Source organism: Sycon ciliatum, chromosome 4 (genome assembly GCF_964019385.1).
Source record: "Sycon ciliatum chromosome 4, ocSycCili1.1, whole genome shotgun sequence".
In the NCBI taxonomy this organism is placed as follows: Eukaryota; Metazoa; Porifera; class Calcarea; order Leucosolenida; family Sycettidae; genus Sycon; species Sycon ciliatum.
The window spans coordinates 22842815-22856386 of NC_088646.1; the positions used below are offsets into that span (position 1 = coordinate 22842815).

Sequence of the window (13572 nt, forward strand, 5' to 3'; positions counted from 1 at the left end):
TCATGGGAGGGCACCCCACTAGCTGTGTGCATTGTGATATCTTCTTGTTGTATGTACACATTCAGCTTGTGAATAGAATTTACAACTAGCACAGTGGTCCTCACAGAGGAAGAAGAGCAGATTACGAGGAATAAACTCTAGTGAGAAAAGTGACCCTGACAATAGAATAGTATTTGCCACTCTGCATTGGCCTACAATATCAGAACCAGTCGAGGATGAATCATCTAGATAAGCCGGCAGCAAATGTGCTGCCCAAGTCTGCTGGTAAGGCAATTCACTTGGAAAGGGCACTAGTTACACTGGTTAATCAATAAAATAGCAAACCACTTTGTTGATGAGTTTCTCAGTTTTTACCTAGCTCTCCGCAGTCAGTGTCCCGGTTTGCACACAGTCCACCAATCCTGCACAGGTACAAACAACATTCCAGACAGTCCTGGCCGGTACGGAGAGGTGCTTGAATTACTTTACTCCTCTCTCTCTCTCTCTTTCTCTCTCTCTCTCTCTCTCTCTCTCTCTCTCTCTCTCTTCCGCTTATTTGCTCTACTGCATCTCTGGCACGCAAGGTCTAAATACATGCAGTGCATCCTGACCACAGACGCATGGCTATGTATATATTTGCAGAAATAGAACTAGACAACTAGAGTTAGAAGAGTTAGCCATGCATGGGTTGCAAACAGAACACATCAACATGGTCAGGTCATCGGTGCGAAAGCAATGTGTTCTCCATGTACCCTGTGATCAATGCGGCGTTGTCATGATGATGTTTGTGGTTTGGTGCTGGGTTGATTTCGGTCGCCCACTTGCAGAATCTTTTCAGCGAGTCGACGGAATGTCTGCTGGTTGTTAAATCACTCTGCACACAGAGGGATGAAAAACAACACGCCAAGCAATTCTATTTGGACGGGTGAGTGAATTTGATCAATCAGACAAGTAGCAGAGTGCACATTATCCATATATCTCCAAGACATTTTAAACAGTACACTTGGCCATGAAAATCCAGTCATCACTAGGCCAGCAAATCAAATTATCACTTGAAATGACCAGGATTTGCACTCTTTCCGCATTTCAACGTGACAAGAAGACCAGCACCTTTCCCTTTCACTCTCCGTACACCCATAGTGTAATTGTATAGCAGTGCACTAACTTACACGTGGCTCACTCAGGATGATGAGGCGTACAAGATGTATTGACACGTCGCCAGAGACCAGTTTATCTGGCTGGTAAACCAGTGTAACCTGTGTGAAAGATGATAGGACATAGCAGCCATGGCCTTTGGATCTGCCAATCGAAGACACATAACTGCCTCAAAGCATGATACAATGCAAAACACTTCCATCGAAATGTTCCGCACACCATTCTTCAAGCCGTGTGGCTAAAAAAGAAACTGTAACATTGTCCGTCAAGATGAACTGAGCAAAGCACTTTCAACATGATAAGTTAACTAGGCATGATGATGATATCATGTCATAAGGTTGACGACAGACTGCAAGGACAATGCCCCTGATTGCAACGCCAGTTAGCACAACCCTATATTGTTCATATGGTTCATACAGGCCCAGGACCTGCCAATTGATTTCTGGCTGCAGTCAGGAACACTGTTCCTTAAAGATGTCCCCTCTTTGTCGCATGCTGTCATGATCATGCCTGGTTAACTCACTTGCAAGGCTGCATATGAATAGAATCCATACAGTTAGTACGCTTTCAGCATTACTTAAAAGCAATGCCACTCACAATCATCATTTCGTTCTCAAACTGGTTACATGCAGCATGTGTACTCTAATGTCTTGTAATTACAATACTAACTTACAATGTTCAGGATGGTCAAGAGATACTGCTTCATAAAATTAACATCGCGGTCGTGACGCTCGTAAGAGTAGTGATCCATGACGATCGTCAGCTCCACAAAATGACGTCCAAAGCGGCGACTGCTCGGCCTCAGCGTGTCACCGAGCCGAAGGTGGTCAAAGTTCACATCCATCCACTGTAACGACTCTGACAGTGCACTGGATGCTTCGTCGCTGTCGCCTGGTGTGAAGAAAGCACAGTATTTGCATCTGCAATGTGTACCCAGCGCATAGGCATGTACCTACAATTACAATTATCAGTAATTCATCACCTACGTCTACAGAGTTGCCAATTCTATTGCTCAGTAAACTGTAGCATCTCGAACTATTCCCATCAGTGGATACCTATCATAGAAGCCATGTAATGTGTTGACTATGATGGCTAATGGAACCTGTGTCTCAGTAAGGTACATTGTTGGGGCTTTTCCCGGAATACCACCTAGTACTGCTCCGGGGGGGGGGGGGGGGGGTGCACATCATGATGCACACGAATGTGCATGTAGTGGACCAGCGGGAGTTCTGTGATGAATTCCGCTGAGCCAAGTCTAATCACAGGAGATTTATACCCTAGAGGTGTTGTACCTAGGGTCATCAGTTGTGCTGGTAGGGGACTTTCTGTGCACCACCTACCTTGAACATCACAATGCCCTATTAGGGGTTCAATGGGTGGTGGATCTGCGCTTGCGCTTGCACTTGCACTTGCACTGCTGTTGCCGGTTGACTCCGCTGGTGCTTGCCGTCGAAAGCGAGAAACAGTCTTCAGCAGGTCCATGGAGCGCGGATCCCTGTAAACGATGTGCGTATGCTGTTCAGGGTTGGTGTGATGGCTTAGTAGGTAAGTCGGGAGAGGATGAACATAGAACATGCCACTCGGTACATTGATGGCACCCATCTGCAGCGAAGAAAGAAATGCACAGTCAACGACCACGATGCCGATGTCAGAATTGTGGATTTGTAGAAAATGTCTAGAAATACAAAAAGTTCCAGTCAGGCAAATGAAGAGGCTGCAATGAAAAACCCGCTAAATCCATTTCATCACTTTTCGGAAATGGGCCAAAAAAAATTCTGTGTGATTTGTATCTAATTCCATATTAATTTTGTGTTCTAGTTTTGAAATGGTTCTACAGTCCATTCATAAAAAAATGGGTCCTGGCTCTGGCGAGCTCCCGTATTTGGCGATTTTTCGTGATTTCATCGTACACAGTGCAGTGCTGCGAACTTTGAAATTTGAAAAAGGGTCCAAAAAGGGTGCCTGAACTGGGGTTCGAACCGCAGAATGCACTGTTGCAGGCGGGGTCAAACGGCCTGGATTTTGATGTTTTTTCCCAATTCAGTGCTTTTGGGGCAAAACCTGGCCGAAATCCTATTCTTGCTATGGCTTGCTTTTTGGACAAAAAAACTTCAGAAACATAATTGGAAGAGGATTCGATATGGGATTGCAGAAAAAAATTCTAAAAAAACTCAACGTTTGACCCATTTATGGCCAAAAGCTAGAAGTTCATTTTTTTCTGAATGGACTGTAGTCAGATTTTGAATGGGAAATTTTGCCTGGTGGTACCCCTACTTCAAGCGCATGAAAGCAAGTAAATGAAGGAGAAGTCCCACTAGCACAAGTGGAGTGAACCACTGAATACACTCTGCACGCACGTACCATGCTTCCTCCGCAATGCGTGACAGCCACTTCGGACTGGCGGCCATGCTCATCTACGAAGCCATGGTAGAGGCAGTCCGTCTCCATTGCGTGCGTTTCACTGTTGTTTGCGTCGGCGCCCAGCACTTGTACAGGCAAATGAAGGGCTGCCGCTTCCTTATTCATTTTCAAGTTGAGCAGGTGACGGCTGCCAAACGCATCAAGGTGAAACATGGGGAGGTATTCGTCAGACCCCTCGTCTTCTGATCTCCTGCGCCTGTTGCTGGACAATACGGTAGGAGTTGTGACCTCATAGCCGGGCACTGCAGGACAAAAAACGTTCACGGCAGATCTGAGCAGGTAATATCATTGTATGGCTGGCACCATTGGTATGGTGGGTATGGCCATAGCTGCTGTACCAGTTTTACCAATTCCAGTACTAATGGAACGTTCGGTGTGCCGAATTGATTATGTAGAAGTACGAATCAAGCTATCCCCATACACTCGTCACTGCAGTCCCTCCCTCCTTAAGTACTCTTCTTTTCCAGTGAGAACTCAGTACTGTCCTAGCAGCTACTAGTAGTAACTTTTTTTCCTTGCCCCCCCCCCCCACCCCTCCTATTTTTTCCTGCCTAGAATCCTGTGCAATGTAATTAATTTTCAGGTCAGATCATACATGTACTTCTGGGGCGGGGGTCTGGAGCACCATAAAATACCCTTGATATCCGCAGCACCTTCTGTCCTTCAAATAGCGTATGGAAGGCTGTGGAGTTCAACAAGAATCCTATTCACAAGGAATGCAATTGCACTGGTGACCTTTGCGGGGGAGGGTGCATGTACATTCACCAAACATGGTCAGGATGAATGAAAGGTTGGATCTAGAACGTACTGAGGCATACTCAATCTCCGGACAGCTACCTGTTCTGAAGGCTTGTTATGCATATGCGTGTGTTGCCCTGGGTATGGTTGAATTGGCATCAGGCTACTATCATCATAGACAACCTTATTTTATCCCCTGCGTCCCTAAATTTCCCCTGACAGCAGCATGCCAGTCCACACTGCCCAATCAGTGAAGAGCTCTTGACAGAACACTCAGGGAAATGAGTCGCCTACCCTCCACCACTGGCACCAGTCTACACACTAAGACTATGTCAGGCAACACACACACCGGCCCACTCTCATTATGTAAATCCCAGCCCTGCTTGCAATGCAATCAAAACATTATCAGACCTGATCAGCAGAGACCCTACTCGACTAAACAACCAGGGGTATTATGCTGTGTGCAAATCCCCCCTCCCCCCCCCCCCCCCTCATCTTGTGACAATTCAAAGGATTGGTTTTGTGACCTAGAACTTATCCACGTACAGTAGTTATGTGTTTCCTAGTACAAGTGCTAGTCCGTATGGTAGCATGCATGCAGGTAAAGAATTGGCCATGGGCAGTGGTCGCAGGGCTCAGATCATTGCCCACTCTAGACTGTTGCACGTTCACGGGCCCCACTCTGTCATCAAAACTCTCAGGCATTGCTACTGCCACAGTACAGTACCAACCCTGTCACCTGCAAAATAATTCAGCAATCATGTGTTCTGCATCAAAAACACTGCATGCTGCACCAACATACTGTGTGCTGCTTGTGCATCTCAGTGCATGTGAAAGAATTGGTTGCACTGTTCAGGTTGGCTCGCAGAGCCAGTAGATCATGTTGGCGGTCATGGAGCTTGTCACTTACTGCCAGTGATTTCCTGACAAACATGACATGCCTATAGAAAATGATGGAACCTCACTTCAAGCCCACTTCAAACTGTCTGCATTTATAGAAGAATGCACCTGGATCTGATAAACCAGAGCATTCATGGCTATATAGGCGATGAAGGCAAGCCACTGCTTGATTAGCATGCACCTACTTGTCTTCAGGTACATGTGTCAGCACTGAGATACTGTGCACGTGTCAGTGCTGTGCTACTATTATTGCTTGCCTGCATAGGTTCAAATCCAGGACTTTTCATGCCACTGGTTTAGCCATGAGCTAGCACTACTTGGTGGTAGAGTTCTTATCAGAAACGATTCTGACAAGCCATGGAAGGCTTCGTGCCTCTTGAATCGTATGACCTGTGCCCAGGGGGCCTGATGTCCTTGTCCTTGCCTAAAATTGTCTAGTGGTATGACAAAAGCTTGCTATGATACAGCCGATTATGGAAGTGAAATTGGGGGGAGCTAGGCTTCAGCAATTGAAAATATCGACACGTGCCATGTCACACTAGAGGTTGGTACGCCACCAGTTCACCTGGCATATCATGTTCTCCAGAATCAACTGGGATGGATTCGAGAATGTTCTCTTCTGTCCGTGCCTTGGCACCATGTCACGAAATTGTTTTGAGTAAACTATAATAATTATTGTGCTTCGTGTAGGCAAGTATGATGTGAAGCACCTGTGACGGAGATTTCAGCCAGGCAATACCCTTCTGTTGTTGCTTATGCTCCACACTGCACACTGCTGCATTGTTATGTCCAACATGTCAAGACAGTGAGCAACACCCAGTCTGCCAAGTAGACAACTGAAATCATACTAGTACAAGACAACCCACCAGGTAAACGAACCAACTCCTATGCAGGACATCCCCAAAAACACTATAATCCGCTGACATATGGCGAGTCTGGACGCCCAGGAATTTCATAATAGCTTGGCAGACGGTTGGCTCCGCAGGTCTTATCTGATGTCCGTTTACTGGTGGAAAGTCATGCAAATTCTCTAATTAGGCTGAGAAGAACAATGCTCCTGAAGAGGGCAATGCAGACAGGACAGGAGTGCCAACAAAGCCTTAACCATATCAGTTGATACAGGATGCCCACCACCTGCACTGAGCTGAGCCCTGTGTTTTCTCTCCTCCACTACACATATTCTTGTACATAGAATCGCAACCATGGTAACCAACATGTGCATGTAACCTCACTCCTGGCCCGTTCCTTTTATGACATAGCATTTCCCTCCTTCTAGTTCGCAGTTTAAGCCCATATTCATCCTGCAAGTTTACACTTCAGGTAAGCCAATCTGTCAATTCAATGTACCATCTAAAGCCTGAACAGTTCTGGCAATGCATTCTAGGGGATGATATCATTGAGCAGTGCATGTGTATTCTGTGTGATGGTGACATAACAGGGACTGGAACTAAATGCACGTTTCACATCTGCATCAATTGATCCAGATGACTGTCACTGACTTGGTGCCCTGGAGTTGCTTTCAACAAATGCACAGCATGGCAGACGCAGCCACTTAGTCAAGCAAAATGAGGTCAACACACTCCATCCCCTTGCATCAGGTATTGCCACTGCGGACTGTATCATACTATATCCAAATCCTAAGCAACGAATATTATAATATGATGCACGTTGGCTACCTATTCATGGGATCGGGAAGCAAGGCTTGAATTTTGTGTTGCTGAATTCAAAATGAGTTACATTGTACGACTACTTGTTCTAAAGTGCTGTTCCTAAGGGGTGCTTCTTTAAAAAATTAAGTTTAAATGTGCATTGTTACAATGTGCTTGAACTCTGCATCTGCACTGACCTTCTTCTTGTGGGTCCACTGTGCCGAAGAAGTGTTGCCTATGGGTGTCTGTCATAGCGTGGTGAAGCTTCGTCTTCAAACAGTTATAAGTACAGCACAGAGGGAAAGAGTCAGATGGCTTGGACTTGGCTTAGAATTCCATAGGTGCAGATGTTGGACAGGACACACAGCCCAATGCAAGTGTGAGTGGGATGGGTGTGGTGCATGCACACATGCTCCACCAAGGACTGCTGGAGGAAGGTCACACTTGGACTGGTCACAGTGAAGCAAATTCTTTAGCTGAACTGATGGCTGCTCGCTGAGCTCCAGGGCTGCCAGTACAGACACAAGCTGGAGAGAAAACACAGCGTGCTCCATGCTTTCCCGAAGCAAACCAAGAATGCAGTCATTAGAGAAGAGAGAAAACCACAGAGGTGTCGTGCCTGACGTCTACAGGTCTGCTGCTCGACGAATCGCAAGAACACATCTTGAGCAGGACCACCGAGGAGCAGAATCTACAGGAGGTACTGCACACTGTGGTAGGGAGACGCTGAGTCCAGTCCGGTCAAGATGGCATTGGCCATGGGTTGGTTGGCTAGATACTCTACTTGTGCAGTGCCATTCATACTTGTCACATCAGCCCCCAGAGGATATCACACACTACAACCTGCCTCAGTGTGCCAAGATTATATTATCAGGCACACACCTCCGCACACGTGACCACCCATGTACCAGCATACCCAGTTGTTGTGTTGTTGTGAGAAGCTGAGCAACATTCATTCCATGTACACAAAGTAACCTAGGCAAACATCCTATGATGCCGTATTGTGTTTGTTCAGCCTCATATCCATTCACTGCCAAAACACATCATACTCATTGGTCGTCCGTGCAACCCAAGAAACTAGTCTCCATCAGCCCACGTGTTAGCAGCTAGTTATATTCCCTTGGGCCAATTGGCTGGCAACTAAACGTGATATCACATTCCGTTCACCCCATCACCCATAGCAGAATACCATTCTCCATTCTCCAACAAGCTAGCAATCGCCCTCAGTTGCAGTACAACAATTCACATCACATTGCCAGAAACACAGGCGTGCATTTACTCGACCTGCTCACAGAGACTTTGCTGAGGTTGACAGTGGAGCCCAATCCAACTCAGGTTTCTCAGGTTTCTCAGGTTTTCTAGTAGTTGCAGACAATGGGCAGGACAGAAGACCTACACCAGCACATGCCCATATACAGCACGTCATCTAGCTACTGTCAGAGAATCTAATCTCACTCGGTCAGTGGGGAGCAGGCAGCCTGGTGATCACATGCACTATGGACCTATTCGCAGGCAAGTGATGTGTACATTGTCATGGGCCTGTCAACAAGTGCTGTGCCTGAACAAAAGGTAATGCAGGATACTGTGTACGCAGACAGGACCAATTGAAGATGTCATGCCTTGCCCAGCTGTAGCCAAGAACATGTACAGGTTTTGACAATTGATCCTCCTGTTCTTTGCCCACATTTCATCCACCACATTTGAGCAGAGCATTGGCTGAACAATGCCCTGGCTTCGCAGTGGCCTTGGAGCAGACCAGTCATAAACACGTACTTGTATAGTTGCAAGGATGAACACAATCATTGGTATCAGTGACACGTGAGCTATCTCCTCCTGACACTCTTGTGCTCGGGTCGATGTGGAAGGTCGAGTGAGTGTGCCATGCCAAAGACTAAGTGCTTATCCAGTTATCAATAATGCAAATCCCTCGGGCCGATACCTGGATACCGTGCACTATGACTGCGTTCGCGCACCAACAACGTAAACTAGACTTTTGCGGAGGTGCACTTTCCCAAAAAACCTATCTGGACTGACCATCATCGCACGAAGGAGCACCGCATGATGTAGATCTACATCGTACTGAAAACGTGGGCTCCGAAGGCAATCATGTAAAGCTTGCACTTCTCGCAAATGCTCGCCCAAGCGAAGGTGTCGTGTTCGAACCCAACTGGAAACCATGAAAGGCAAAATACCACTACAACCTTCTACCTCAAACACACCGTGGCACTATCGTATCTGACTGGCTTGCGGGTGTCAGAAGCATACCCGAATACGCAACAATTATGAGCGCCGGTCGTGAAGGTTCCTAACAAGAAAATGCATCCAGCATTCATGCCTACCTCTCGTGGATCCGAGCCAGTGGACGCGAGCACCGATGAAGCGACACCACATGATAAAAGAAAACATGCCCAACGAGCGACAGGCGCCATTGTAGCTTCTAGTGACTGCACACCCACCATAACGGTAAGGTTACTGATTACAAACCAACAAAGCTGCGGCCTCACAATGACCGACCACCTTGAAAATGGGGGAATAAAACAAAGCAATGCAACCAGAGCGAACAGATGGAAGTGAGAAGGACGGTTGCCTTTTCACCTCTATATGCGAAATACGGTGTCGACCGCGGAGTGCTGCTGCTGCTGCTGATGCTGCTCCAGCACAGTGCGTGTTGGCGGGATGCGTGTGTAGCTGAACTGAGGCTATCTTGCTGAAACGCCTGTGAAGTCCGCAGTTTCAGCGTGTGAGGGATTAGCGCGCCGCACGCAGAAAAGAGCTGCGACCATGGGAGACTGCAGTCTGTGGAAACTCGCACCTCGCTCATTTAGATGGTGAGAGCGGGGAGGACGAGAGTCTCGGAGAGAGTGAGCTAAACACAATCAGTGGTGTCTATCGCCACGGGAGCACGAGACCATAGAAAATAATCGGAATGTCACTCAGTCATCATGGTCATAAATGCTGCCAGTAACTAACTAAATCTACTTCATCCCCCCCCCCCCCCCCCTCACCTCGGTGGCTTGCTAGTCCACGGAGACATGGGCATGGAGACGTGCCTGCTAAACAATCTAAAGCCAAAGGCTCGGGCCACCAGAGAGATACGGTGCTATCTCACATCGACTGCTACTTGCTACATGTAGTGCCATATTCGCAACGCATCACTTGCCATCGCAGCATGATCAGCGTGGCGCGAGATCCTTGCTGCTCGAGGCTCGGGAGACGTGTGAAATGAGGGCTACATACCAAGCTGGCAATGAGAGTGTCAACGTCGCGCAGGCCGATTTGCGCGTGCGAGCCTGCGATTTCAGCACAAGTGAGATCTGGTCCGGAGTGGCGCCGGGTCAACGCCCTGTGGTGTAAGAAAAATTCTTTCTCTGCTCTCCTTCTTCTCTCTTCCTTTTACCTCTCTCGCTAACTGGCCTTATCCCAGTCACAAACGCTCGTGCCCTTCGCGTCAGTTCATCACATAAAATCAAGCCGTGTCAACTATGTTGTGATCTACAGAGACGCCATGCACAACTTGTAGCAGAACCATTGGCCGCAAATTCACAATATTTAGGATTTCTCCTTTTAGTTTTACCATCAGTCATCAGATCTATGTTACATAATCATTGCGTAGCCCGCTCTATTTCAAGTCAATACCCGTGAACATCAAAAAAAAAAGAGGAAGATTGAACACCTGTATTGCTGAATCTCCTGCTGCAGAGTACTGTGACGCTAGCCTACTCCCTATTCTAGAACACCTCTAAAACAGTTGAAAGGGGCAGTGTCATTAACCAGGACACTGCTCCTTTCCTCCCTCTCTCCCCTGCCACCCCAGGCAAAACAAAAGCAGTGGAGCGACATGCAGGCACGATCAATGTACAGTAATGAATGCAAACAGAGAGATGAAACATGAAAGCACCTGCCTCTTGCAGCCCCCTCTCACATGTCCCATCCTCAACTTCCCAGTTCGATCTAGGGTATAGGAGTTTTCCCGGATACTCTCGATCGTCATACCTACGATGGTTGACACAGTTTGTCAGCTTTGCGGTTCGCAGTGGATGCTTCAAATGACATACGCTCGTCCCTAACGAGCTGCCTATCACTTCGTGTATGTTGCCCACCCACAGATGTGTTCGAATACTTAGTAATAGCACTGAGGCTTCACCTGTAGAGGGTAGTTCATAATACGACCTAGACGTTCATACCTACAAGTATTGAAAGCATGAGGTGGTATGTTTGGAGCATGTGGGCTATATTGGGAGGTTCTGCCCGTCCAAAAGTGGAGGCTGGAGATGTCATGTTCACCTACATCTACAATGTAAATCATGCGTAAATGCAGGTGGTGACCAGCATATTTCAAGCCATGACGTCTAGATTGAGCGAAGCTAGCTTCAGTGCAGACCTGCAACAGTGACTTGGCCAGTGGATGTGAGTGAATGATGTCCCGCAGCAATATTCAATACGCGACCTGTCTTGCCAATTGCTTACTGTTCTGTCACCTGCATGCTGCTGTAGACCTGGTGTCTGCGTGTGCTGCCATTCTCCCTTTCTCTCTCTCTAGCTCTACATACCACTGGACCGTGTTAAAGATAGATAGGTTATGCTCTCTTTCAATCGCGAGTACACAGCCACACTTCAAAACGTCATGCTCTTAGTCAGACCCTCAAATCGCTCAATGCTATTATGTAGTTGTCAGATGTACATGTCCCAGGAGGCTTCATCAAGCCACGCTCGTTCCAGACCCAGAGACCTAGGATGGTTGCACGTAGGCTGTAGTTGGCAGAGGCAAAAAAGGATGCATCTGGCAGAGCCCGTTCCGGAAGGGTGCCAGGCGTCTTGAAAACTTCGTATGGTCATGATGGCATGACCGCAGATCAACAGCATATCATGCTGTACCCCATAGTGTACTGTAACGCTAGTGTAAGGGCATTACCATGATCCATGATCCATGGCCACTAAAGGCTAGTGGCAGTGCAGCTTTTGTTTTCTGCACGCAGACCAACACATTGTGTTTTGCTCCCTGATCGCCGGGGGCATCCTGCCGCCATTCATGCTGCGATTGATTGCTAGAGCCATCCGTAACAAGTAACGTTGTGGAATTTTATTCAAATCATGCCAACGTGGGATATCACGGGATATCACTGTGAAACAGATGGAGATGTTTGAGCGCACGACGAGTCTAATTTCAGCTCAGGATACGTAATTCTGCATGTTAGCACTTCTCCGCTATCCCTAGGCGCTAGCCTCTGTCTCCTGGTCATGAAGTTCGAAGCGCGTTTGTACTACACTACAGTTGTCCCGGTTTTCATCGCTGGGAACACATTCTGCTCAACACTCTAAACTGAACACGAGTGGAGCCAAAACACTCCGAGTGTTGCTTGCACTTACATTCTTTTCATGACTGTTCTGGGACCACTAATATCGACATTAGTAATAGAATGTACTTCCGTTCAGTACTAGGTCTCGATGGACGTTGGCCGTTATTCCATATCATCGTGTCACCAAATACGGAGTGGGACTCAGGTGAGAACCACTTGCAATGTATCAGTTACCCTCACTCAATCCGTTGCTCCTTCCCACACTCAACATGATTATTATTCTGTACAATGTAGATATACTACCTACATCAAACACTGATGAGAGGCACAACGATTTGAGAAATTGTTGGCACCCGTTTCTGGTTACGAGTATCCTCTAAAGGATTCGCATGATTTACATGAACGGGTGCGTGCCCTTGGTGAACACTGGTGACCAAGGTCAACATGGTCAACAAAGCCATTCCAGTAGAGCAAGCATTACGTAGCTTTAATAGCGTGAGTGTGTCGGATGTTGTCCCGGTACAGTTCCGACGCCTGCTTCTTCAAGGGCTAAAATACGATCAAAGGACCAACGCCTATCATTCAATAACAATTCATACGGCACTGGCACTGGGTGCCTTGACCCGGGTTATTTCTGCCAACGAGTATGTTAGTGATCTACATACTCACTCAATGTACGGGTAATTACTTCCTCTGGCAAGTACTTGCGCGACACTTCAAAACCATTAGACTGATTATTGATTTGTGTTCCTCGTGAAAAATACAAACCAGATGCACTCTTTCGAGGGCTTTCCTTTGCCGTCTACATCCCGCCTGTTTCCCTACAATGTTGCATTCAGAACGGACTCGTAGGAACGAGAAGAAAATACGTTCACCTTCCTTCATTGGATAGATAATTATAATGTTGATAGGTCTAAAGTCACAATACAGATCACGTTTGGAACACTGCAGTGCTTGCTAACATAGTAATAAGATCGAAGTGCCTGAGCCCTCTGACCCATACCAATCTGCAACCGGGCAACACTTGGACGACTGGCGCAGCGAAGCAAGGCCAAACGGTTGACACAGGAACGTTGTGGACTGGATGAGACAAATTCTTTTCACTCCTGACCGTGGTACGGTCGTGTTGGGGGAGGGGGCTAAAATGATTAAGTGGTACTGTATCAAGACTCAAGAGCATCTGGCCGCGGAGCCAAGAGTAGGGGTGTGCGGATAATGCTCGAAAAGGTGGCAGATTCTGCTCGAAAAGCAGTGAAATTGGCAGAACCATACAAACCTTATGGCGGGCAATTCCTCGAATTCTGCTCCATTTCTTTATCCACATACCAAACATGCATGAAACTTACCAGAAAAAGTACCGAATTCTGCCAATTTTTCTGCCGGCATTATCCGCATATGCCAGAGTGCATAACACCCTGGTCCCAGTACATACC

The 13572-nt window shown here is 47.3% G+C and overlaps 1 protein-coding gene across 1 annotated transcript in view; it reads right to left on the bottom strand.

The window, feature by feature from the left end:
- LOC135815079 (uncharacterized) overlaps positions 1-9513 on the bottom strand; it is a 32683-nt gene extending 23170 nt beyond the window's left edge. Inside the window, exons 1-8 of the mRNA XM_065328314.1 lie at positions 9182-9513; positions 7040-7112; positions 3496-3797; positions 2475-2736; positions 1808-2025; positions 1149-1235; positions 732-853; positions 355-401 (exon numbers count right to left, since the gene is read on the bottom strand). Coding sequence (XP_065184386.1) covers positions 355-401; positions 732-853; positions 1149-1235; positions 1808-2025; positions 2475-2736; positions 3496-3797; positions 7040-7112; positions 9182-9301 — 1231 coding nt within the window. The 5' untranslated portion in view covers positions 9302-9513. The remainder of the gene's footprint in view (positions 1-354; positions 402-731; positions 854-1148; positions 1236-1807; positions 2026-2474; positions 2737-3495; positions 3798-7039; positions 7113-9181) is intronic.
- Between the last annotated feature and the right edge of the window lie 4059 nt (positions 9514-13572).